General features: G+C 40.3%; 4 protein-coding genes across 6 annotated transcripts; 2 read left to right on the top strand and 2 right to left on the bottom strand.

The window, feature by feature from the left end:
• Positions 1-41: 41 nt before the first annotated feature.
• RB195_012517 (uncharacterized protein) lies at positions 42-1142 on the bottom strand (the record flags this gene model as incomplete). 2 transcript variants are annotated; one of them, XM_064194416.1, is made up of 3 exons in its annotated part: positions 42-214; positions 438-747; positions 1032-1142. In XM_064194416.1, 3 exons carry the CDS (start codon positions 1140-1142, stop codon positions 42-44), a joined length of 594 nt encoding a protein of 197 aa, XP_064051998.1. The 2 variants fall into 2 exon arrangements, with proteins under 2 accessions (XP_064051998.1, XP_064051999.1); XM_064194415.1 differs by lacking the exons at positions 42-214; positions 1032-1142 and having other exon boundaries at positions 424-792.
• On the top strand, positions 1075-27549 carry RB195_012514 (uncharacterized protein; the record flags this gene model as incomplete). Of its 2 annotated transcripts, none has more annotated exons than XM_064194411.1 (7): positions 1075-1125; positions 19145-19238; positions 24813-24876; positions 24935-25059; positions 27123-27220; positions 27325-27417; positions 27493-27549. In XM_064194411.1, the coding sequence occupies 7 exons, from the start codon at positions 1075-1077 to the stop codon at positions 27547-27549; spliced, it is 582 nt and encodes a 193-aa protein (XP_064051994.1). The 2 variants fall into 2 exon arrangements, with proteins under 2 accessions (XP_064051994.1, XP_064051995.1); XM_064194412.1 differs by lacking the exon at positions 1075-1125 and adding an exon at positions 16854-17111.
• On the bottom strand, positions 2175-3446 carry RB195_012516 (uncharacterized protein; the record flags this gene model as incomplete). Its single annotated transcript, XM_064194414.1, has 3 exons — positions 2175-2377; positions 2689-2911; positions 3261-3446. 3 exons carry the CDS (start codon positions 3444-3446, stop codon positions 2175-2177), a joined length of 612 nt encoding a protein of 203 aa, XP_064051997.1.
• RB195_012515 (uncharacterized protein) lies at positions 16544-16801 on the top strand (the record flags this gene model as incomplete). Its single annotated transcript, XM_064194413.1, has 1 exon — positions 16544-16801. The coding sequence occupies one exon, from the start codon at positions 16544-16546 to the stop codon at positions 16799-16801; it is 258 nt and encodes an 85-aa protein (XP_064051996.1).

Genomic DNA, 27549 nt, shown 5'->3' with positions numbered 1-27549 from the left:
CCATACATCTTCCTTATTTTTTATCACCTTGATCATCTTGATCACGCTGACTGCCGTTGATCTTCGAACGGGTCGAGCGGACGCAAGTAATTCTTCCATTTGTCCCGATCGCGTGCTAGAGTCGCCTTCCTCCTTTCGAGTGGGACACGAAGAGCTTCGTAATCTTCTTTGAAGGACTTCGTGAAGAAATCTGACCATCGGGTCGGCAGTCTTCCTGTAGTGCGCTTAATATTGTGGGGAACCCAGTCGCTCACGGCTCTGATCCAACGGTTGTCGTTAAAGCGCATTACATGTCTGGCCCACCTTATTTTACTTTCCTTGGCAAACGCGGCGGCGTCTCTAATCTTCGATCGCTGACGTAGGAGAGAACTTCGAATCCCGTACCTCACTTGAGTAAAGCGGGATGCTCCCAGCATCACTCTCTCAATGACGCTCACCGCGTTTTCTTCCTGCTTGCGAAATGCCCAAGTTTCCGGAGCGTAGGTCAAAGCAGGAAGTACGGTGGTGTTGAAGAGGTGAGCATGGAGCCGGCTTCCTGGTCTTCTTCACTACATCCTTGATGCTCTTAAACGCTCTCCAAGCCGCTCGTCTCTTCCTGCCCTGCTTGGAGGTCAGGTCGTTCATTATGTTTAATTCTCGACCCAGATAAACGCAGCTGGTGCACTCGGACATGTTTGTTCCGATGAGCTTGAATGGGGCATCCGAGACCCATCCGTTGCGCATGAATATCGTCTTTTGCAGATTCAGCTGAAGACCGATGCATTCACATGTTTCGTCAAATTCGGTCAGCATTCGTTCCGCTTGGCTGATGTTATCAGCACAATGTCATCAGCAAAGCGCAAATGGTGTAGCTGCCGACCATCAACCTTCACTCCCATGTCGTCCCATTAAAACGTTCTCGAGGGTGGCTGTGAATATTTTGGGTGAGGTAGTATCATAGTATATCGGACCCCACTCTTCATGTCAATGATGATATTCTTGTAGATTGGCGAAATTCCGGCCGTGAACTTACTGTACAACTCTCGAAGTACCTTTATGTACTGAGTAGGGACGCCTTGGTTGTCTAGGGCTTCCATGACCGCTTCCGTCTCAACTGAGTCGAATGCATTCTTCAAGTCGATGAAGGTGAGACAGAGCGGCATCTTGTTTATTTTTTATACTTGCAAAAATTGGAGTGTAATATACCCTCTCGTGTTTTTATACTTGCATATACCTTTTGCGTTTTTTGCATTTTTCTTGAAAAAAAGGGCTAGAATGAAATACATGTTGTTATTTCCTATCTTCCATTTCTGTCTTTAATTATCTCATATATTTACTCAAATATTGTGTGTCAAGAGTTCCTTCTGTACCTTTTTCCTACTATTTCTCTCGTGCAAATGCTCCATTGTTTTTTTTCGCTTCGTTTTTTTTTTGGCTAGAATAGATTACAAGATCGTTTTCAAAGCTGAAAGGACCCCAGAAAATACTGGGCTTTCTATAAGCTCTACTAGTTGAATTCTGCAGGGAACTTTCTTTCCACATCGTCTCTTAAAATGTAGCCCTCTGACATTATTCTCTGAAAGAGGAAAACAATTGTTTCCTCTTTTCTGTTAGACTGTAAATGATAGAAAATGGTGCTTTAAAGAGGAATTGCTGAATTGAAGTGGATTCATTTCAAAGCCGCTCCCTGTTTGTTTTTTTTTCATTTTTTCACTTGTTCGTAGAGAATTTTAAAGAATTCTGTGCTATATTCGATGCACTTCGCTACTTTCACCTCTTCACCCCAAGTTTACGTTATCATCCTTTCTTGCATGGAACTTTTTCATGTAATCCAGAAGGACACTTATTGGGTTTTCCAGTGATGAAGTTCCTAAAATTTATAAAGGGCAGCGTGACCCTCCAAACTTTGCATTTTCAAGTGAAATTTTTAGATAAGATTTAGAGATAAAAGTTCACTCAAGTCACTTTTTTGGAACCTTCCACAAAAAAATTAGCGGCTTTCATCGTGATACTGATTACGAATATGACATGTTCACTTTTCTTTTTGGAACGACTTTACTTTCTATCACCGCTTTTCGCAGTGCCTTTAGAGAGCTGTTGTTTTGTTATTAATGTTTTCCAGTACGGTAAAGAATAAAAACATTCGGAACACCTGAAAGACTTGGCACCAATTCTTTAATTACCTTGATACTTACTTAGATACTTAGATTCTCAGCCTTCACTGGACGTGCGGGCCCCAGAATCCTTTTCAGTCGTTTCGTTCCCCTGTCATCCAATACGTTCTCACGCTTCGTGTTTTCAGGGTGACGTTGACGAGGTCCGTGAGCCTTATCCAGCTGAGCTCCCAGCCGCTCCATCCGTGTAGCGAACACATCAGCCCATCTCGTCGGCGGTCTCCCTCAAGGGAGTTTAGCATCTCTTGAGACCCATTCTCGCGTTCTTTTAGTCTATCTATCATCGATTCTTCTCATAGTGTGACTGGCCCATCTATGTTTTGCTTTCCATATATATTCCGCTGGGTCCCGAAGACGGGACATTGCTCTTAAGTCGGAGCTGCAAAGCCCGGCTAGATGTTGTGTGCGCCGGTTAAACTTTAGAAGACATCTCTGGGTAGTGAGTAGTTTCCATCTTTGTTACGCAGCGGAGACGTGGACAGCGATGTCTGCGCACGTCTCCGCTGCGTAACAAAGATGGAAAACAGATGGGCACGTAGATCTTGGTCCGTCAGTTGGTTCGTAGCTTCCATGACGGATGCGAATGCTGCCCATGCTGCTCTCATCTTTTTATTCAGCTCTTCCTTCAAGTCGTTTTCCATATTCATAGAACGTCCGAGGTATACGCATGACGAAGTTCCCACGATTTTCGCGTCCACACCTTGATCGACCAGCGCTGACACTATTGCATTCGTTTCTACGCTGTCGAAGGCTTTCTCCTAGTCGACGAAGATCAGAACTAGGGGGGCGCTATTCGCGGTAAACCTCTATGACCTTCGAAATATGGCCCAAGCAGCTGAAACCTTGACGGAATCCAGCTTGTTCTTGATTTCCCTCGGGACTCATCCAACGTCCTAGATATGAGCGTGAGCATGATCTAGGGGAATACTTCGTGTAACACGCTCAGCAAGCTTGTCGGACGGTACTTCCGAAGGTCCTCTCGGTCACCTTTCTTACGGTCACGTATAAGAACAGTTCCCAAGGTTTTCACTGGTCTGAGATCCTTTCTTTCTGAAGGTAGGATGTCATTTGCACTGCTAAGATTACATGAAGCGGATAGCCACCCACCCGAAGAAATTCTCCTGATATAAAATCAGGTTCGGGGGCTGTGCCAGGTTTCATGCTCTTGATAGAGACTCGTACTTCCGAAGGGAGAATCCTTGGTTGAGCTTCACCAGTGCGGATGATCAACCTTGACACAGGAGTTGATGAAAGGAAAAGGTTTGAGTAGAAACTCTCCGTAATGATTTCCATCTCACGACGAGGTTAGGTGCGAATCCCATCTTCGCTCAGCAAGGCTGCCTACGCAATATTATATTCGCGGAGATCCCGGCGTCACTTCTTCAGACTCGTTCTCTTTGTGTTGCTTCCAGAATCTTCTTCTCTCTGTATTTTGAAAGATCCGCCTGCAACGCTTTTCTGCAGCTAGTGTTTGCTACTAACCGCTCTATGTGCGAATCATTCGGATCAAGCCTCAAAGGCGTTCTTCTCTCCAACAATCAATCCTTGGTGGTGTTCAAGGTCGATCCAAGTTTTTACAGGCTCGTAATCCTTTGAGCAGCATCTGGTAATCTGCGTTTGGGTCCTTCTCAATGTCCCAGTCACCTAGGGACAAGGAGTCCTCGGGTAAGCAATTGTCATGGATGTCTTTTCTCCTTCGTTGCCGATAGCAGATGCTCTTTTCCATCGTGTGACTAAGTCGTATTTCGGCACGAAGGATCTTCTTCTCAAATATTAGCACTTCTAAAGAACGGAGAGAGAGGGAGAGGAAACAACTTAAGCAAATCGTGCAGATATGAGCGATTTGCTTCCGTTATTATGAGGAAATTATGAGTCTCTGTCTAAGGTGAGATAGACATGCAAGGCGAATAATTGATAAAAATTCTTCTGAATAAGTCCCGAGCTTGTTCAACAACTTACAAACATTCTGTAAATATTCGCTGCAACATCTGGAGACAGTGGTTCAAAAGAATAGTTATGTCGCGTTTTACAATCTGGTTCTAGGACAATTACGAGTTCAGTTCAAACAAAAGCTATCACCTTAAGCTGAGTCGAGTTCTTCCAAAGTGCAGCCCACTAAGACCCTCAAACTTGGCGCGGAACCCCTTTTTCTATCAAAAAATCACAAACCAGCGCTGATTTACAACGTATAGTGATGAAAAGAGCAGCAGGATTGAGACACATGCAGGATCCTCATGCCATTTTACCATAACAATGAAGTTTTACAAAATTAGTTTTTGATAGCCAACATAATCCCTAATCCTACCCAAAGAACTGAAACGGGCTTATCTCATTTATTTCACATGTTATCCATAAAAAATATTGGCATATCAGCTGCCTTTTAGCTTTTATCATTACTTTGAGTGTTATTGCACATCAAAGATACTATTACGTCTGACGTCATATAAATGGTTTCTTACCGCAAAATACTGTTTTGGCAGCGAATTTAATGTGGAGCACTTTGTTTTTATAAGTAGATTGATGAAAGCTATGCGGTGTTCCTTCTAAACAATCAATCGTTCGAGGAACTCAAAAAAGCGAAAAAAAAAAACTATTTAACACGACTAACGCAAACCAAAATACGGCGGTTCCAGGCCGTTTTTTGACGAAGGAGAAGGATCCCGTTTCGAAGGTGTGCAACATTATAGGAAATTGAAGTGGAGGAGACTATTGAAATTATTGAAATATCCTGACAAAAGAAAGGAAACTTTTTTTTCCAAAAAATACCTTGAACAGCCCCATTGAAAGAATTACTGAAAAGAAGTAGAAGACTAATCTAGCATCATATATTTACTATTGTTGTTATTATTACAAGAATTGTATTACAAAAAATTACTCAAAACGAAAAGCAGAAACATTATTTTCCGCAGAGGAGAGTTTGAAGGCAGCCTATCACGATGAGGACACCATAACAAAAGCCTAGTTCAGGTTGCAGATTGCGAAAATCGGCGTGGCTCCGCACACCCTTCCCTAATCGCCGTGAAAAACAGCGTGGAAAGCATAGTACTTTCCGACAATTTCACTTAGAATGCGTCACCATCGCATGTGCTAGCGATCGGCGATCAGTGATGTCTTCACACTAGTCTATTCAAGTAAAATTAATGACTGGGCTGTTGAGGGAACCGAAGCGTGTGCAAGGGTGCCCCTCCTAACGCACCTTACCTCGTAGGAACTAAAGCAGTTCCAGCGCCCTTTTTAGGGTGACTTGAAGGAAGTGAGCGATTTCTGTAAAATAATTCGAATTCGATATTTTTGCTGTGTTATTCGCTTTGAAGCAAATTTAAAACATTAGGAAAGTTGCAATGCTAAGTTACTGCGTGTGCAGACTTAAAGAGTTTCTCAATATTTCATTTCTCACCACAATGCAAACAATCCTGAAAAACTCTTGTGATTATGATTTCCTTGGTGGATAGCTGTTCTATAAGTTTGATGATGAGCTAAAAGTTTAACGCTGTCACCCTTTTATCTCTACTCGTCGCTAATAGCAAGAAACAGCTTTTCGTTAGCTTGCTGCAGTATCTGAGTCAGAACTCTTCACATATGGGCCCGATACCTGCATTAGATTTTCTACTTGCAAACGTGATACAAAGACCTTGCAACACTCGGATTCGCAGCTGTTCTAAAACGGCTGAAGCTCCATGAACACCCTTATGAAGATATTTCTACTTTTAATCATGAACGATGATAGAACAATTCACGTCAATTTTTTTAATGCTCAGTAGATTGGATTTTCGCCAAGGCAACGCCTATAAAATTTCGCATTATTCACCACCTTTTATCTCCCTTTTCGGGAAAAGTGGCATATCCCAGCTTCTAAAAGTAGCTTTCGTAAAAGATTTACACCACGAATAAATGCAAATGGCAGGGTTCTTTCTGCCGGTTTTTATTTGTCTTTCTATGAGTGTGGAGTATTAACAGCAATAAGAACAGTTGGTGCTCGCCATTAGTGTGTCCTTAGGTAAACAGATCAAAGAGCTCATTGTAATTGCCGTCAAACAATAGTGTTCCGTCGCTTCTGTTTCCGCCCGCACGGAAACAATTATCTTTAAGCATCTTTGCTTTGACAGCAGCAGTTGGGCATTTCTTCAATGATGTGACTGCTCTTTTCTGTTCCTAGGAGACCAGCGACAACTGACGTATTTTATGTCATGGGACAGTTTAGCGCTGTGTGGAATGGAAAGATGATCAGAGGAACATAAGAGACTTTTAAGGGTACACATTTCTAATGTTGAACGGACGAAGTTCTAGAGGGATTAACCGTAATCCTAGGAAAAAAATGTACGATTTAATGTGCACTTTAATTCAAGACATTCTGAATTAGTCTTCTGTATTATTAATCGCCAAAAAGCTAGGTTTGACCGAAATAATGGTTCGAAAATTTACAAGTTAAGAATAAAACATTCGCATGTCGCAACAGAGAGAACCCGCACCTCTTCCAACCCCTGACCAGATAATTTAGAAAGGTGCTGTCGTCCAGCACATCGCCAACCCAAATAGATCTAGTACCAATCTCTGGAGGAAAAACACTATTTTGTTGGATTAAACTCCCAAACATTTCCTGTTTGATAACACGTTTGGATCGCTCGGAGTGTTGTGGTTGGGCAGAGTTAAGTTCAACGACGGCACGCCTCAAAGAAGATCCGGATAACTGCGTCAGGCGGCCAAGTAAGTCAATATTTCCATGAATTTCTCTCATTAGAGGGATCACAACCGACCCGCAGTGACGGTGGGATCCTAAACGCCGATCAAAAGCGACCTTGTTGCTTGCCTGAGATGCAGGTGGATTCAGGAGACGTACTCCCTGTTTCCGTTCTCAAGTCTAACTTATCACATCCTTGTATCCTTCATGTTGTTGGTCCAGCCATAAAGTTTGCAATCAAGCAGTGACGGTTGAGAAAGTGAAGGGTGCAATCAAGCAGTGACGGGTGGCTGGAGAAGCAGTGACGGATGAGACTATTGGCTACGTCCACCTGAACTTTCTCAATCGTAAAAGAAAAATAAATGCTCTCCGATACCCAGATGGAGCAATTTCGACATCGAAAAGGGGAATGGAGAAGGTCATTACCGACATCTAGATCAACATTAGATGATGGAATAACCAGACGAGCAAGCAGGGTTTTGAAAAGAGTTTAGCACGATTGACCATATACACGCCGTTTCAAAATTCGTAGATGTATCGCGAGAGTAGAAGAGATGCCGCCGCTGTGTTTCACTATCATCGGCTTGGAGAAAACATTCGATTCAGCTGACATAGAATCTCTCATGGAGGCCTTGGCAAAGGCGTCCCAACTCCACACACAAAGATATAGCAACTTCACGACCACAATTTTCCCCCATTCTACAATATCGTTACAATCGACGTGAAGAGAGGGATTCGTCAGGGTGACACAATCTCACACAAAATATTCAGTGCCACTTCCGAGAACGCGGTGCGATTATTGGAATAGAATAACATGAAAGTTGAAGTTGACCTTGATTTAAACCATGTGCGCTTCGCTGATGACATCCTTCTGATAACATAAGCATCAATCAGGCGAAACGGATTATGTTCAGATTTTACGAAACGTGTGTTAAGATTGGCCTCGAGCTAAACCTGGACAAGACGATTTTCATGAGACGTGGACAGGTTTTCGATGCCTTATTCACGCCTAACGGAATAAGCTTATCCATTTGATCTAGATATGTATATCTGAATCAGGAAGTTAACAAAATGAACGACATGACCTCCGAGCTGGATGAGAAACGAGCGACTTGGGGATTATACAAGAACATCGAGGATGTAGTGAAGAAGATCAAGAACATCCGCCTCCATGCTCACCTATTTCAACACAACAGTTCTACCTGCTCTTATCTACTCTTCAGAAATCTGAGCAGTTTGCATGCAGGAGGAAAATGCGGTTAGCGTCATGGAACACACAATTGAAAGGGATGCTAATAATATCCAATTTTATGCAAGTGAAAGAGGGGATTCAAAATTCAGTCCTGCGTTAGCGAGTCCCTCGCGAGACGAGGACGCTTAAGACAATCCTTGCACACGATCGGGACAAATGGTAGTATTACTAGTACCGAGTCGAGCAAATCGATGAACCACAGGAGCAGAGGTGATACAGGCGAACTCAACATTTATTGTGGGTGCACCGTGTCGGCAAGAAATTCGGTTCTTACTGAATGATCGATGGTTCGAAACTGCCCTGGTGCACACTAAGTTTTTGATCCTTCCGAGGTCGCCGAATTGGTAGCAGATTATCTAGGAGGATAAAAACACTGATTTGACACGCCGGTTCGTCCCATAAGTTATTGTAAGATGGCCTACGCGTTTGTAAACAAACCTCGAGTGGTCCGAATCGAAGTCGCCGCATAAACGCGCCTCCATAGGAACTGATCAAAGCGGTGCACTTTATCTTTTATTTCAGGTCAAGGTTCATCTAATTTGCTTTTGAGTGCTCAATTTCATCACTTTGATCGATCCATGTCCAAGATATGATAATGGAGCTAAACCAACACAAACACCAACAAATATATTAGCATGGATGGCTGTTACTCATTCTTCAGACGAACCCATGGAGGTCTCTGGAGAGTTTTGGCTCCGCTATCAGTAGTGCGCTTACTTTCTGCTTAACAACAAGAAAGTACAGAAAATTTCAGTATTTCAGTATCAAAATGTCTCACACTCACAACAGAAGTTCCTTCCAAATTATATGGATTTTTGCTCTATTTATGACCATGTACTTGTTTAAGCAGATTTTTATTTATGAAGTGCATCAAAATCATTCGAGATGAATTGATTTGATTGACTTGAGGTGCTACCTTAAAGCTTACCGTTATTTATTTATCATTATTCACTATAATTTGAACCTCCCATTTAGCATTGCTTGCTAAATCTACTTATTCATGCAGTTCATTTCCACTCAGGAAAAGTTAATATCCAAGAGAGTGGAAACACAGCATGGCTTTACAAAAACTGTTTTTGTTTGCCTTTGTAGGAAGTCGCGTGATGCCTATTATTTGTCCAAGAATTGTAACTGGAGCATCTATCGTATTGTTAGCGGTGTCTACAACACTCTTCAAGAACTTATCTCAATTAATGATTAAAATTGACTGACCAATTCTATTCTTTTTATACTCACTTATTTTATCCTATTACTCCATAAAAATAAGCCTTCAGGCAACCTAATAAAGCCGGAGGTATAAATGCTCTCAGCAACGATTATTAAGTGCAAATGGTTTTACTCGCGGCCATGACAGACAATTTATCGGAGAGAAATAGGAGAAATCGCCGAGGAAACAAATGCTTTCGCTGATGGAGAGGCTTTGCACTCCCCATCACTTTCTCCTGACACTTGCAAGTCATTCTTGGATTCAGAACCCAATGAATACAAAATGCAGCCGAGGGTTCTTTGACTGGTGTAGTGCTTGCAGCGAGTGTTGTGCAATGTAGTTCTCGGTATTAACTTGAAAATTTAACTATGGCTTTTTTTTACCTTCTTGAGAAAATTCACAGTGGAGTACTCTTGTTAGCTTACTTATTCTTACTCGGTTAATTTGAAATTCACTCCAAACTGAGCCACTTAAAAGTGCAGTTTACTAAGTTGCAAGAGAGCGATTTCCTCATTGGTTGCACCTTTAATGGCTCCGCCCACCTTCGTATTTGACTCGTTGTAGTATCTCATCCAACATCTTCTCCTCTTCCACACTAAATTATGCTGAACAAAGAGATTAGTGAGTAAATCTATTATTGCATTGTTGACTTCCATTGGTACCGCCAAGTCCCTAGATTTCATGTCTAGTTTCCATTCAGGTTCTCGATGATGTTGTCCCTTCATCCTTTTTCCCTACGGTTAAATTTTTCCTTCAGTTTTCATAATTCTCACACTCAACAACTGATATATTATTTTGACTGTTTTTAGTTTTGAAAAAAAGAAAGGAATGCAAGTGCCAAACCAGTCAGAAAAACAACCACGATTGGGAGCTTATTGCGATCAACAACCAACTAATAATGTTAAAATCCTTAAGTTTCAGTTGTTCTCTGTAGTTTTCAACGTTAGGAAACTCCCACTTAGCTAAAGGTCTTCGACAAAAGCGCACAATTGAAATCACAATGAAATCTTTGAAATTTGATTGAGCGATCCAGGAAAAGCAGGATCTCTTCAGACCGAATTGGGTTATAAATGAAACGTCTTAGATTTGGGGAAAATTCAAACTTCTGACATTTTTTTGTGGAACCTTTCATCCGAAATTGTAATCCGCTGTAGTGCACTTTCTGACTCTAAAACGAATGCGATTCTTGTTCATCTCTTCGGAAATGTTTTCTTTGGTTTTATTTTTGTATTTTGTTTGGAATAATTTTCTAAAGACTCACACTCTTCACAGTTCACTCTTCTTTTGCCGAAACGCCACCGTAAAGTTGGACTTTTCAAGGAAACGGATGGATGCAAGCGCTCTCGTACGCGTCAACTTCTTCCCTGCTCCTCTCGTTTATGTATAGAGTCATTCTTTTCACCACGGCTCAGACATCTACACACGTCGGCAATTATTGCCCGCCTAAGTCACTTTCCCCCCTCCAAACATTTTCGATGTGTGTACTTGTCAATTGTTCGTGCGGTTTCCGCCCCTGACTCACTCACTTTTCTTCTTTTAGACCATGCTTGTATGCTGGTATTTTGTTTTCTCGGCTAACATACAACATTAGAAACTTCTCTGTTTTCCAGTGCATAAGGTTTTTCTCTTTTACTCCTGTTTCTTATACCTAGAAACTACTTCATCCATACGTTCATCCACTAGAGCTGAAAGTAGGGGCTGATGCGTCCGCAATAGCTGTATCTGCGTTTTTTTCCTCGGGCTCTCATCCGTAAATTGGCTATAGATGAACCCGATAGCAAGGACGACGCACTTTCGGAATCGAGCACCATCGAGAATATGCACCTACCCAACTACCTACACACTCTAGCTTGCTTCAGCACTCTAGCTTCAACTTTTCTCAAATCTTTTTGATTGATCTTAAATTTTCCTCAAACCCAACTATAATTCCTGTCTTGTCCAGTACTCGAGTTTAACATAAAACTATGTAGAGATATGATATTTGCTGCTTTTAGGAGAATGTCTTATTTCAGTTGTTATCGACATCGTTGTAGGAATTAAAGTTCTCTGGATTTGTGTTCTAAAGAACTTATGCATAGAAAAAAGTCCAGATAATCATGCGAAGGAAAAATTTTGATCTCTCTTCGTCTGACTACCTATTGTTCTTCATCTCCGTTTTTAACCTTCACACATGGTGACATCTAAAGATGTTCCTTCTTATATTCTTCTCGATCTATCTATCTTCAGCATTGCCAATCGAGCCGCAGACAACCGTTTAGACGAATACGAGGAATTTACAATTAATAACAGCTACAGCCCTAATTAAAGATTTTTTAATGCATTGTTCCAGCTTTTTAAAAGCCGTGCCCCTTTTTCTTTTCTTTTTCTATAGGAGAATAATTCCTATTCTTACTGCCATCATTTCCTCACCATTTGGTTTATTCATTTATGTTTATTGAAATTTTTGTTGTATACTGCTTACCAGCACAAACACATAGCATATGTCGGCTATAAAATGCAGATGACTGCACAAAAATTTACTCACACCGAGAAAAAACCTTCGCTCATTTCTAAGAGAAATCAATAGCTTAGGATTATAAAACTTTGATATCAGAAGTGAAAAGATAGTGCTCCGAATGTCATCTTTGGATTTTTCTACTCTTTACAGACTTCTGGATCTCTAAAATAATGGTTTAGTTCTGTTCCTTAAAGGCATTACCCCACGAATCCTACGTGGTATGGATTTCCGATGGACAAACTCTGTACTAGGTCGTGGATTGCGGGATCAGGAGAGGTTCCGCTCATCTCTCCCTAATCGAAGTAAAAAAAGACTCCGTTTTTCACGACGATTTCAGTTGCGCCACCCTTGTACACTCGTCGCATCCAGCTGCGCAGCGGTGGAAATCAATGAGTTCTCCTTGACTGCCCATTGAAGAGTGAAACCTACGAATAGGTTGCTGAGGGGACCAGAAAGTGTACATAGAGGAGCGTTCTAACGTTCCTCGTACTGAAACGGTTCCCACGCAGTTTTTTAGGACGATTAGGGAGAGATGAGCGGAGCCACCCTTGGTCCCGCAATCTATAAGTTCATATCCAGCTTCTGCCCTCACCCCGTCAGATTCGTGGTATGATGCTTTTAATCTTATATTGAATAAATAACAAGGTTTCTGACTATAGTCGGGCCAAAACGACATGAAATACGCTGCATTTGCGAACGCGATCCAAACGGCGCGGAGGAGGCAGCAGTTTGGACCAAGGAGGGACCATCACAAACTGCAGCGATGGGTGGTGCCAGCAAGGGTACGCTATTCCAGTACACTCCTAACCGCCACCCTCCACCGCACAGCCTAGAGAGAGGCCGCGTATGCATTCCCATCATGCTTCATGTCCTTTTGACCTTACTATATCTCAACTCATTTTGGAATTTGGTTAAAACCATAAATCATTGATAAATAAACGTTTTCACTCGGACCGAGATTATTTTTAAAGAAGTAGTTGGAAACAAAAAGGGGAGAAAAAATGGATAAAAACACTTGTGGTATAGACAACACAAAAAGAAACGAGATTCGAAGTGGTGTCGAAAGATTTTTAAAGGAACACTTTGACATTTAGAGCATTTCACTTCCTAAGTTTGAAATTTCTCAAGCAGCTCAAAACTGTGATTTTTATAATGCATGAAAACGTATAACGCACTATCATTTTCCTCTTATTTATTCATAGTTTTTGCCATTTGTCTTGCGTTCTAACGTATTCTTTCCATCTTCTTAGTCCAAGTTGCTTCCTATCTTCTCGATTTTTGTATCTCCATATATACTCACAAGAACGATGATAAATAAACGATAATCAATCACTTATCAATGATGGTTTCATGGAAATAAGATATAGATATATTAAGAAGCTTATTAAAATCAAAGAAACTATGTAATACAAGTGATACTTCACTATTATTATTAGAAGGTTAGATTAGAAATGAGTTTTAGTGAAATCTTACATGGAATCAAAAAAAGTAGTGCAAGAGAAAAGAAATAAAATTTTGGATCTGTTCGTGAAGAAATTAAAAAATAGCGGAATATGTTTCGGGTTACATTTCATATAGAATATTTCAGCATTGAAAAATAATAGAATATGTAAATAAATAATTGTATGATGTTTGAAATGAAAAGTTTCAACTGTAAGATCATTTATAAGCAATAGATTAATAGGTGGTTTATCGAAAAAATAAATAAAGTTGATTGTGCACTACTTTTTGAGCACCACCAAGATTGTTATTCATCTTCATTCTGGCTAAGGTTCCGGCGTCGTCGCCTTCTTCAGAGCTCGGAAAATCAAGGACACATGTAATTTAATATCTCAAATCTCTCAAACGCCCGTCATTCCACAAGATATGACTTAGCAAACAGGTTATTCAAAGACAACATTAGAAAAGCAGACCTCCATGGCGCTCACCTTGGTGGCCGGAAAGTTGCGCCGCTAGTAGTAACTAGTAACGATGCCCCTGTCTCTGAGTCCGTCGGTCGAAACCCGCAAAGGTCTTGATATGGAGCCAGCTAGAGGTCACCCATGCATTCTTCATTACAATTCATGATTGAAGTTTTGGCCATGATATAAAACGTTTCCAATGTTTTTCGCGCCAGAAAAAAAATCGTGACAGCTATCTTGAAAGGGGTGTTGTCATGACACTGTCTGCGATGAGCACCTAAAGGGGTTGATGTTTTTGATTTTATGAGTCCTTCTAGGTGCTCCTTGACGCGGGTACATTGTGGTCTTCCTGTTTTGCCAATGTTCTCAGCTCCACATAACTGATTAGATAACTTAGATTAGATAACTCCCAATACCACGCAATCACCATGTCTCCCATTCACTGCATTGCTAATGTTATCCGAAATAAAAGGAAGGCAAAAGGGGATATTTGTTGTTTGTTCTACCATGCGGCACTGCCGCTCAGTTATATGGCTCTGATTTGAATGAGAAACCTTTGCTTGGTACTCATTGGACTGAGCAATGTGGTTAGCCATGTTTATGGAGGGAATACGAGCTTGAATCTCAGATGAAACCGTTGCAGCAGCTATCTTAAACATATTTTCAATGGCTGACTTTTTGGTTCTCCAGGGGTACGCCGATTGGTAGTGAATTCTTATAACTCGGTTTTCGATACCATTTTGTTTTCCAATTTCCCCTACACAAATGAACCTTGACGTTGACGGCAAACGGCAGCCAATTGTGTTTATGTTTTTCCTTCGTGAACTTTATGTACCGGGATTGTTTACAAGGCATCACCCCACGAGTCTGAGGTGGTACAGATTTCAGGTAGAGTATTCGTATACGGAATCGTAGATTATGGAGAGAAGGGTGATTCCGTCCATTTCCTTCTAAATGCCGTAAAAAACGGCCCGGAAGATGCGGCGCGTGCACAAGGCTGGAGCGCTCCAATTGAGCTCGTTGTAGAAAATAGCGCGCCGGAACCCTCAAGCTATCTTCCGGGCCGTTTTCTACGGCAATTAGGAGGAAATGAACGGAATCATCTTCCTCTCAATAATCTACGATCCCGTATACGAATACTCCACTGGAAATGCGTACCACCCCAGATTCGTGGGGTGATGTCTTTAAGAGATGAAAGCAAGTGTCCATTTCAGCTTGCGTTGGACATATGCAATGCAACAATCATCTATGTATCGGCAGTGAAATAAAGATTTGCGTTCCAGTAGGGGCTTTTTCCACCTTAGACATGAAAGCAACGGCTAATGTAGGAGCAAGTCTTTGTCCCATGGCCAAACCTTTAATCTACCTATAGTATTGCCCAGACCAGCGAAATACGGAACATCTCACACTTTCGCTTAGTAGCATCATTACTTGCTATATCGCAAACCCATGTTAAGGGTCCCCTGGTGTTCAAGAAGCAACTCTGATGCCGCTTGCAGAGCAGCATTGGTGGAGACGTTGGTGTAGAGCGAAGTTATATCGAAGAATTTGATGGCACTATCTCCATCAAGTCGCGCTTTGATCTATGAACAGGTGTTATGAAGGCGTTCTATGAACATTTTTGTGTTTGAGAGATGAGCGGGAACGTATTGAAGTAGCTGGCTGAGGATAGTGTTAAAGAACCAAGATATTCTGTCGGTGTTAATGTTAATGATAGATGTTAATGGTAGGCCTAACCTTGAAACCCCTTAGTTGTTTGAACTAAATTCGGCAGCAGAGAGCTTGTGGGTCTTGATTAGGAAGTAATGGACCGGCAGGTGGGAGGGGCAGGTTTGTGGCAAACCTACTGATTTTGCGGTTGCCGTCCCTATCCCATTCAGGCGGCGATATTGTCTGAGAAACTTATGTGAAGGGTGACATAGACTATCGTCCGTAAGGTGAAGTTTTGAATTTGATTACATTCCATTTGAAGAAAGCTAAATAGAAAGAGGATAGGGTATTATACTGATTTAAATCTCATTCAAGGCATCACCTCACGAATCTGGAGTGGAGCGGATTTTAGGTGGGTTATGCCTATACGGGATCGTAGATTATGGGGAGGAGAGTGATTCGTGCATTTCTTCCTAGCTGCCACAAAAAAACGGTCCGAAAATGCGTTGCGTGCACAAGGTTTTCGCGGTCCAATCGAACTCGTTTAATCCACCTGAAACCCGCACCGCCCCAGATACGTGGCGTGATGCCTTTAAATTGCATAATTAGATGATCGACTCTTCACCTCAGCTACACTTGTGAGTGCAATTCTTCACGGGACCCGTGACAAGTTGCCACACATATTGAAGGACAACTCGAAGAATACAACTTTCCCATCGACGAAGACGAAAGAAAGCGCACTTTGAGCTGAGTGAGCAACCGTAGACAGCAGAAAAAGCACAGCTCAGGTCTAGACATTATTTAATAATTATTCAAGCGTTAGCGTAACAGAGATTACGAGGGATTTAGATCATTTCTCACTGAATTTCCGCCGCCTTGCTTGCAGACAGAGTTGCAAATTGATAGGCAAGCTTTTCGGATCGTTTCGAATCATCGCAACCCACATACAATACCCAGGATCAAGCGTGTAATTGGAAAAAAATTCTTCCGAAAACGGCCTCCTCATATCTCTTTTTCTAGTATAGCCGCTTATCCAAAAATTCGTTATAATAAAAAGAACTAAAAGAACAAATTGAATCAATAAAAAAAGTTAAAGTAATACAATGTAATATAATGCAATAAATTGTTGCAATCGCATTGGGAACGTACGAGGTATATAACCTGTACTAACTATAACTACATTGCAAAAAGGTGCTGACGTCCTGATGACACCAATCAACGAATTAATGCTTCAGTTCGAACACCAGCTGGGTATACAACACCGTTCGAGGACGGTAACTGGAGTAAGACAGAGGGCAGTGGCAGGACCCTTCTTGTTCAACTTCGTCATTGATTATATTATGCGAAGAACAGTCGATCAGAGCCCTGTCGACATTGTTTTAGCGCCAGCTTATGGAGTACTTCTACGTCCTGATAAAATGCGAGCAGATCTGGATCTCTTCGAGACTTCGAACTGGAATTAGTGTGTACGGACAACCGATAGAACTTCTCGATGAGTTCTGTTAACTGGGCTGTATGCTGAAGAACAACGGCAACTACGAGAGAGATATTCAACAAAGATGCGCTAAGGTCGTTTCTGCATTTAACTCCTCAATGAAGTGTCTGTGGTCGATTCCCTTCACCAACGAAGTCAAGCTGCGATTCCACTTTCTAATTTGCTCCGTCATAACGTTCGGATCGGATACTTGGGAAGCACCGTCTACGGTCATGAAGCGAGTGGATTGCATGGAAGGGAAGCAAGTTATACGACTGCCTCGCTACTTTTGGCCTAGGGTACGCCACAATGAGTATCTTTAGTCGGAAATCAATGGGATGTACCGGATAGCACGTGCAACATATTAACCGTACCGCCATCGAAAATGGCTACAGAAAATTGTCTTCGGGTTTTTAGTAATATACTGAAAGGACCAGCGAATCGCCTCGTTAAACGAGTTCTGAGGAGTTCGTCGGGTGTAAGCTGGAAGGGGCCGAATACGAAACTTCTGATCTGAGGTGGTGAAAGAGGGTCCGAGGACACTTGGCTTGGATAGGCAGCTGAGGCGAGACGTGAAGTTTGAGGCAGTTGAGGCGAGACGTGAATATAGAATAGCGAAGAATGGATTGATTCTTTGCAAACTCTCGCATAAGATCGAGAAGATGGGCAGAGCTATGTTCGAGGGTGGCACACCTCGACGAAGATGCGGGTAATCGCATCAGGTGATGACATCAGCCCGCTGATTAAGTAAGTAATTGATCAAAATACTATACTATGCTAGTATAGATTTTTTGGTATGGTGTAGACCACTTTGTTGACTGTACTTTTCCGGGATCTTTTCTTGGCTTTAGACAATATCTCCCACAAAACTTTTGCAGTTTACATTTTTAATGCTAAATGAGGGCTAGAAGTTTCTGGTTAATTTCCGGTTACTGGTCGCAACTCTTTAGGAAAAGGAGAAAAGCGGTAGCTATCATCTCAGGCACTAGCTAAGTCATCAGCTAAATCTTCTCGGGCACTAGCTAAGTCTGCAGTCGCGCACCACTTCCGGAACGCTGTTGTTGTTTCTCACCATTAGAATGAATCCCCTTCCGGATTTTATATTTTTTTTCACAAATTTCCATTAATCTAATTTGGTAATAGTCTCTGTTCTTTTCTTGATTTACGTGTATGCTAGCAAATCCTCGTAAGCTTTAATGAATGCTCTGCAAGGACATACTGTGAGTTGCGTGCTGGTGAGGTACCACGGCTAAAATCGTGTCGAATCTCAATATTATTTTTTTTTTCATCTACGAACTAGTACCGGTATCTATTAGTTTTTGTTCTCAGTCATTTTTGAGTGCGTTTGGAAGTCTTTCGAGATGTGAAGTGATACAGTTTGATATGTAACCATTACATTTAACTTAATACAGTTGTTGCTACATTGTTATTACTATTGACTTGAAACTATTTGTAATGATTTCATACGTTCAAGTATTCGATGATACTCGAATTGACATTTGACTAGAAAAACACATGATTTGTTTAAACAGCTCACTCTAAAGCACGTCTTAGTTAAGAACGCACTGGGTAATTTATATACTCTTTTATGTGGTCCCTTATCTAAAACCCTAAATGCTTGTAGATAGGAAAGCGTAGGCATAGAGGAGGGTATTTTACTTAAAATAATTATATAAATAACAAAAAAATCCCTATCCCAAATCAAACTTAAAAATTTGAGTTTTTGGTAAGAATTCTTTCTACGCGAAAAGTGCCAATGACTTTCTTTTTCTTTTTTTGTGAAATGAGGGGTTAAAATAATTAGTAAGTAATAGTAATAATTAGTAAAATAAGTTAAAATAATCTTTTGATCAGACACCATGAACTTGATGCAAACTATCTTGCCAAACAAATTAAATCTCCCAAAAAACAGCAGGTACTGTTTGCGCCACCTCTTAACAAAAATAGAGACCTCATGACGAGATTTATGAAAATATTCGTTATGCTGGGAATAGAGCAATTGGTTGCTTTACTTCTTACTACCAGTTGGCAGCTAGGACCCCTAATCAGATTACTTCCACGGCTCATTTCTTATTCGAATCACTTCTCGTATTATTTTTCATTGCTCTAGGCCTCTACCTAGTTTCTAGAAGCGTCTCACTCCCTACAAACCTTTCCTTTTCATAGTAAAAAAAAAGGCTTGAAATTGTATGGAGTTCTTTGGTAATCGCGTTAAACGTGTCTCTTTTTATGTCGACTACCACTTTTATCAGAACATTTATGTTTTCCTTTTCCTGAATTCTACTTCTAGCGATGGTACCTTTAACACCAAAAAATATGTGCATGTTTATAGATGTCCATCGAATTGAAGAAATCTACTAATTCCGAAAAGACACGCCTTATCACCGGCCGAGCCACACATAGGCCAGGACAGGAGCCAATGATAGGTACTAATTTCACTTTTCTGCTTAATTCTCAGTAAAGTCTGCAGATATCCGGATTGAAGGAGTAGAACGCTCAGACTTAGTAATAAACAGCACAACCACACTTTTCTCACTTATCACTTTTAAGAGGCATACAGCTAAAGTCGGCGGAAAATAACCTGAAATCCGGTGGAATTATGTAATCGGATGCGCTCGAGGTGGGACCGATACTAGTCTCAATCAGACTTCAGAGATGAGCGAGGGACCTAACGATACTTATATTTGCTACTTATATTTATGTTTGCTCGGTCAGTTGCACAGGACGTGGTACGCAACAACTAGCTATATTTCTTTCGATGTTTATACCATGCGAAACAAATTTTAAGAAATATTACAAACTTTGGAAAAAGGACGAATTTATTTCATTTCCTAGCAATGTTGATTGCGAGTGCCCAACCAAGGAAAAGAATTGTCCATGTTCCACTAGCTAGCTCTATGAGAATCATTTTCAAGCTCTAACATCAAAATAGCTTATTTATCGAAGTAATGAAGTGTATGGGGTGGGTGTAGTGCAGCAGTTAGAGGTTCCGCTTCCTGCACGATCGATCGAGGTACGAATCTGCCCCAGTGTCCACCAAGCCCTTCATTCCTCCGGAGTCAAAAAATTGACACCAAACTTGTCTGGGAGGATAAAAACACTGACTTGACACATCGGCTAGCCACCGCAAGTCATTGTATAGTCCATGTTACACGTTCGTAAACCTCAAATGATTCTGAATTGAAGTGAACGTGGGGGCGTATCCCAAGCGGATTGATTAACGCCACGAACTTTATCCTTTAATGAAGTCTGTTGGTAGAATCTGCAAGTACTTATACAAGAATGGTGACATACATGCAAAAATCTCGGAGGTTTAGCCCAGGCAGTGATCAGAATTGGAGGGAGCTACAAGTCCATTTCTCCCCCGTGATGCTGGGTTTATTCATGTTAGTGCGAACGGGCGCTACTTGTCCACATCAACTCGTGGACGTTCTTTGCAGAGACGGACAAAACTAGGAACTAGCGCTAATTAATTTTTAAATGCAGTTTGCTTGCAACATTATCTCGTGAATAGTTATCTTATAAACGAATTGACCTTGACTTTAATATATGTAACGGAAGCCTCATTTCTTGCTTCCTTTTACTACTTCGACAGATTTCTGATTATGCTCAGCTCCCAGTAAATTAACACTTCAGTAAGTAAGAAGGGCCTCTAGTTGAGTGGTTCCGAAAGTTGAAAAGAGAGAAATTTGAAAAAAAGATTGATGTTTGAATGGGTAGAGGGTGGAAAAGGTAAAGGAAACCATCATACAGGTCTGTATGTGGAGTAGCCTACACAATCTCCGTGTTGTCCTTGATCCTGTGGAGAATAGAATTGTGAAATAGGGCGAATGAAACACTTAAATAAATGGATAAACGAATAAGGAAATAATGGTATCCAACCAAAGAGCCTTTAGCTTCTTTTATTTTTGTGTTCACGTCTGTGATCGACGGTACTTGCGTAAGATTGAAAATAATAATTTTCTACACTATAGGTTGAGAAAAAACCAGATAGATCTTCCAACTTATATTTACGGATGGGGTTCGGATCTTTTGAATGCTTGCAAATATAGAGTTGATAATGATAATAATAATAGTATAATGATAATATTAACACGAAATTTTTAGAGTTCCATTGAGCTCTGTGTGTAGATTTGTTGTCTATATGACGGACTTGAAGAAGGATAACAAAGCTATCAAACTTCGAAATGTCAACAGCTTTATTTTCCAACTGGAGGAAGTAACGTTGGTACCTTCTCTTCGGGCAGACCAAGTTTTCCCAACTAGAGTTCCATTCCTCCATTTATATGAAGTTCCTCTGTGATTGGCTTACTCTTCACCATATAGTTTTCAGGAAATCACAGCTTGTACATGTGCACTGAAAGTTCACCCTTTTGTTTCCTTTTTTCCTTCAAATTCTTTCCGAATCTCCGCTCTTTTTTGTTTCAGTCTTCTAACCATTTTTTTCCTTCTTCGTTTTGCTCAGGAATTTTATATTGCGAAATTACAACTTGGAATCCGACACACGGCATCACGAAGAGCTAGAGTAGAAGAAAATAAAGATAACATTCAGAGCAGCGCAGACAATCAAGCGTTCCCCATGCAAGAAGTATTCCACCGGGACGGCTTGCAATATTGATCACTACTTGTTGTTCTTCCTTGCGCTTTACTACTACAGCGGCTTCACGATAGGGAGCGCGAACGCACTAATCCAATTGACCTAGTAGACATTATTTCTGAGTTTTTCTACGGACAAAAGTGACGAATCGGCGTGAAATTGCGTACAATATTTCAGATTGTGACTATCCTTCGTGGATAACGCATGTAGTTCTGCATCATTTTAGCAACGTTGTCCATTGAGAACTCATTTCTTCAAAGTGTGGAGTTTTTCATTGATCTCTTTATTTATTTACATGCGTCTATGTTGTACAAAAAGAAGAAAACATACCTTGCTTGAACAAAAGAAAAAGGAAATAATTGCTTCAAAGAAATTTGCACTCAATTTATTGCCAGTGAGATCTGGTGCAGTCCTTCTGTAATGGATAACACGTAAAACTTGCCGTTTGTCCTGCTACAGAAGGTGATGTATTGTTTAAAGACATTTGTTTCGCCAATCTAAAACACCGAGTATTAGTCAATCTGTCTATAGATCAAAGTTGCACAACCAACCTGGTTCAAGGCCGAAGCAGCACATTGGGATCTTGGGCAAGTCTTTAAACAAGGGACATCAACAACTTTCATGATCCTCAAAGGGACAATCACAGCAGTCTAAACAGAGCGCAGTCAAGACCAAGCCAACTAGAATCTGCGGAAGCCAGTAAGAATTCTTGCAAAATTTCGCCGCGTTTATTAAAAATCGCTCATAGTTCAATCTCTACATTCTGAGGGTAAGTTATACATCAATAATCTTCTAGTTTCTGAACTTTTGTTGTTCTGTTGTTGTTGTTTTTGTTGCTTTCCATTATTTTGACAGGTGTCACGTTTCATCGCAGAAACAGGGTGTTTTTGCTATTATTTTTACCTGATCAAAATGCACTCGCAGATTTCTATTTTGCATCACATACAAGTGTTAACTTTTTGAATGTATCAACTGTCTACCAAACACCTATTTGACGAGGCTTCTTGTATTAATTCTTTGCATGAGGAGCAGTTTCCAGTTTCTGTGTTCGTGTTCTTTGCAGCTTTTTTTTCTTAGAAGTAAACTAGTCATTTCGGGAGAAATCCAACGCTGAAAAACGTAGTTTTTTTTTTACTTGTGCTAATCTCGCTCACTCACCGTGCCGCTCCCTCTTTCCCTTTCTTTCTCTATTTCTTATTTCCTTCCTTCTTTTCTCCTTTTCATCTCACTCTCTCTTTCTCTTTACTTCATGGCTCACGAACACGTTTTGGGACTTTTTTTCCTTATCATACAAAGAAAAATGAATAAAACTATATAACAAAGGTCATTCTTTTCTTTTCAAACTTAATTTTTTTTTCAGTTTTTCCATTTTAGAAATTTATAACTTCTAATGAGGAAACCTTTTAAGCGGCAGAATCATACCTGATTTTTAGAGAATCTAATGTTATCTTAATGCTTCCGACGTTCTGTTCTCAAAACTGAAAATATTTTAGCGTCCTCAAAAATACTATGGCTTGAAATATTGTAATGTGGAAATAGTAGAACCCAAAATTTACCAGCTTCCTTTCATTCAGTTTTTGGAATCTTCATTCCGTGTCCCTTAAAGACGGGTTTTGACATCTTAAAAATAAACACTTTCTGTGGCTTTCTTTGCTACTTTTACAGAAATTTCCATCAAACGACGTCAGCTGAGAGTCGGTTGACGCCAACAAGGAGTGCGTTTGAACTTTGCTTCAATATTCAACAGTCTTTCAACGTTGCGCACAGGGATAATGATACTCGAAATTTTCAAGATATATTAACACCTTTTCTTCCCACATTGTTCAGGATAAATTCTAAAAGTTTTCCCATGCTATTCGTTTTGGAGTCGGAGAACAAATTTCGTGAGAAAACGCTTCGCCTTTTGTAAAGAAAAGGACGACCTGAACTATAGTCGCGTCAAAACGACATTAAGGAGGGTGGAGTTTCGTAAGTGCTTACGCTCCAAGAGACGCGCTACAGATAGCTTTTAGAATCGAGATGGGACCATCGAACTGGTGCGAACTACAGCAACGGCGGTAGAAAGGGTCCTTACTCGATCCTAACAGCTACGCTCTACCGCATCTCTTCGAGCGCAACTGCACCTTGTTTCATGTTGTTTTGTCTCTACTACACACATTACGAAAAGGAATATAGGCAGAAAATAGAGCGGGAATTCTGCTTCAGTTCAATAACATAATGTAATTTTCTGTTTTTGTTGTGTATGAACAATTACAGTATTTATGAAATTTCCCGTAAGAAAAATCATTTACCATCAGATTTCTTAGAAGGAATTTCATGAGTTTCTGGAAAATCTCCGCAAAAAAATTGAAGTTTTGCAGACTTTATATTGTTCGGTCTGCTCCAACATGCCCCTACGTAATTGCACCGATTATTTCCACCCAGTCTTATTATGGATCAATTTCAATGAGATCCAGTGTGTTCGGGAAATTTGCGCGCTACTTCCGGCACAAACGACTACTTAGTTTTCGAACAATTTTCCGCTGTCTCTAAGTCTTAAAATGTGGAATGGTGGAGTAAATTTAACCAGAATTGTCGCGTGCTTCACATGTTCGGCTTCTCAACGACGAGCTGGCTTTTACATGTGAGGAAACGAGTATAAATCCAGGTATAAATTTTAACTTCTGGAATGTGTAGGATTTTGAGATTAATCCTATAAGCACTTCTCTACCCAGATATGTACGTTATCCATAATTGGTTTGCTGTTAGTTGTCGCGACCTTTTCCTTTATAGGGTTCTCTCCAGTCCTCGGTTTCATCCTACTACTCTTTTTTTTCCATTCTTCCCTCTTATTTTCATCAAAGCGCTGTCTCACTGTTATCTACTACTAATAATCTAGATCAAGAAAAATCGATAATGCAGACTATCCCAGTTTTTGTTCATAAACAAATTTATAGGAATTAGATTTGCGTATTGAATCTTAAGAATGAAGTGCTGAGATTTTCCAACGTAAAAAATAGGCCATGCGTCAGAAATAAAGAGTAGACGTACTGCATTTACGAAAAGGTGAGAAGAAATTGCTTGTCTATTCCCTAGGCGAGTGCTTTTTTTCCAGAAAAGACTTTTTTGAAAGAATTATTCCTTTGTTATTATTTCTTTATTGATTTCTAGGATACATAGCTTTCCAGGTGACATTAGGGACCATAATTTGTTGCGTTTCTCTTCGAAGAAAATTGAAGACGTGAAGTTTATTCCTGCAAAAACCGACCTTTCCCGGTGCAGCCAGAGAATGACAAATTATGCAGTCTCTTGGCTTATATTTGCCCTTCTTCTCTCGATTTTAGCCCACAAGTCCATTTCTTTGTGGGCGTGTTTCCGTGTTCCAGCAATACTTCGTTTCGGGAAAGTGTTCGTTCACTTTCAGCTATCGCATTGTCAGACATGGAATATGTGATGAGGACAGCAAGATCAGCACGTTGCTCGACTAGGTATGAAGTTTTTGTACGGGAAATGTTGTGCATCCGAGTTTTCCGTAGAGATTTGCAGAGATCGTGAACCTGGCTGCACATGCTGCTGTCATCTGAAGTCGGCCGTTAGTATTTCACCACGCACAGCTCATTTTAGTGCCGAAGGAGGTCTCAGCATGCATAATATCACAAATATGAGCAAAAGTAGGTTTGATTTTTTTTGAAGAGCTAAGCTAACAAATAGCACTGGGATGGCTCAAAAAAGAAAGAGGCTCGATTCTTCAGAGGTTATATTCAAAGATGAGTTCCCATATATCTCCATATGTCTCTGCTTCCGCTATTATAAGCCGAACAAAGCCCGCTTTGACTCTATTATCACTGGTCTCAGCGATTGTCTTCTAGAAAAGCCGATGATTGAAAGCGAACAAGCAAACAAAAATTTCAGAAGCAAATAAGAAGCGCCGATCACTTCTCATTCAGAAATGTTACAGAAGAACTTACTCTGCGGATAAGAGAAACAAAAAGAAAAAATCGGCAAAGGAATAGTTATGGTTCCAAAACATTGTATTATATGATATGTATGATATCCTAAGCATGGAAATCTAGGAAGCATTTTTGAATCTTAAGATTGCAGTAATTTTAATTTCTTGTTTATGTTATCACCAATGGAACGAAAGTGTTTCTTTCGACTTAGTTATGTGCACAACGCGCATGCTGCGACTTCCAAATCGATAATTTCGCCTTTGTTAGAATTTCAATCGAAAACTGGCCCCCAATCAGAAAGCAGACAAAGAAAAATGCGAATAATGGTTGATATCGCTGCAGATGTACATTTCTCCTTCACTAATGTTTTTGAAGGAATACACATGCCTCACTGCGTTTGAAAGTTGCGAAATCTTGACTTTAATTTAGCATTTTCTTTCTGTTCATTGGCTATTCTTTTCTGGTGGGATTCTCGAAGAAAAAACAAAATAATCGTGATTTCTGACCATCATTTTGCTTCAGAATTCAGTAGAACTAACGGAGCAAGAAAGAAACCATTCATAGCCTGCATTATAGATAAATGTTAGTTTCTTAATGTTGTTAACTAATACTTTATGGGTGCAGATGTGCCAAAGCTTTCGTCTTCAATTTGGAATCGTTTCAAGGCTCTATGGACACGCTTTGGCCTATACAATTACTTGCGGGGTCAACCGATGTAACAGTGTTATTGTCGTCCTAGACAAGTCAGCTACCAACTTCTCCATCCAGTATGGATGAAAGAATAGTTAGTTAAGCTCTAGGTTTACGAACCTCTGACTGCATAATTGCAGCCGAACCTCTTACCGACTATACCCTTCCCTACGTATTCACGTATTCACAGAAATATGTGAGTGTTGGTTAGAAGACCGGTTGATTAGGCTTTCTGCCAAAAAAGAATGAAAAAAGAAGCTGTTTCAATCTATGAAGTAGATTGAAACAGGCTTTTTTTTGAGTAGATTAGATCAAAAACATAATGAGTCGTCCACATGTGATTAGAATAGGATTTTTGTTGATGGGGTTGTAACAATATGTGTTTACATTGTATTTTCCTTGCAGTCAAAACTTATCGATATAATAGTTTTATGGATTCGGAAAAGCACTACAAATGTTCACGTAAATTGATAACAGTTATGCGCATATCAAATATGTGTTCGAAAAAAATTACCCAGGACAGCTCAAATTTTCAGTAAATTTCCAGGGTATATACCAAAATTCCGGAACTTTTCGGTTTTCTAGTTTACGAAGTAAATAATGATGGCGTAAGGCAGAAAAACAAAGGAAGAACAAAGGATTATTTTCGAAACTATTTTCTTCTGCTTGTATGGATGACATTCGACAAGCGCATTTGAAGATTCAAACGTGGAACACTTTCAAATCCAAAAAATCCAGAAAATTCAGATCCAAAAAATATCTGGTTTGGGTAGATGACCAACTCTTCCAACCTAGATTTCAAAGATCACCGAATGCCAAATAATAGTTTCGAATATTTGATCATCCGATGATAATGGGGTTTTTCGAATGTTCCGTAACATCAGATACAACATTCGATTGCGACCCACTACTGCAACTCACCGAATATTCGAACCCAAATATATTCAAAAAAATTTGCCGGCTCGAAAGTATGAACGTTTGAGATTATTTCAACCTTTTACTTATATGCTTGTATGGGAACTTGGTTATTCTTAGAATCTCCACCTACATATAATCCCATCCTACTATAATCCCACCCTACTCTAAATTTTTAGCCCGACTGGCCATCAAAATCACCTGCTCAGATAATTCGCTCTATCGCGTCACACCCGTTTATGCAATTGTTGAACCAGAGGAGGTTATAGTTTTGAATGTGAGTTTTCTGTTCTTTTTGAAGTCTTTGTTTTTTTTTTTGAAGTCGTTGATTTGTAGTATTTCGAAGGTGACATTAATAAAGAAATGTATTTTTTTTATCAGATAGGCAGAATTGAAGGTGTGGCGAAAAAAGACCGGCTTGGAATTTTGATGATTGACTATAGTGGTACGGGGAACGCTAAAGACGCCTTTAAGGTAATATTTTAGATGACTAAGCGTGATTTTTAGGTGTTGAGTACTCCTATAACACACCATTACACCTTATTACAGCGATCAGATTTAAGACCAGCTACAATTAACATCCCACTTCTGGTCAAGGAAAGTTGA

The sequence above is a fragment of the Necator americanus genome, chromosome III, assembly GCF_031761385.1.
Source record: "Necator americanus strain Aroian chromosome III, whole genome shotgun sequence".
NCBI lineage: Eukaryota > Metazoa > Nematoda > Chromadorea > Rhabditida > Ancylostomatidae > Necator > Necator americanus.
This window is presented reverse-complemented; position numbering and strand designations above follow the sequence as displayed.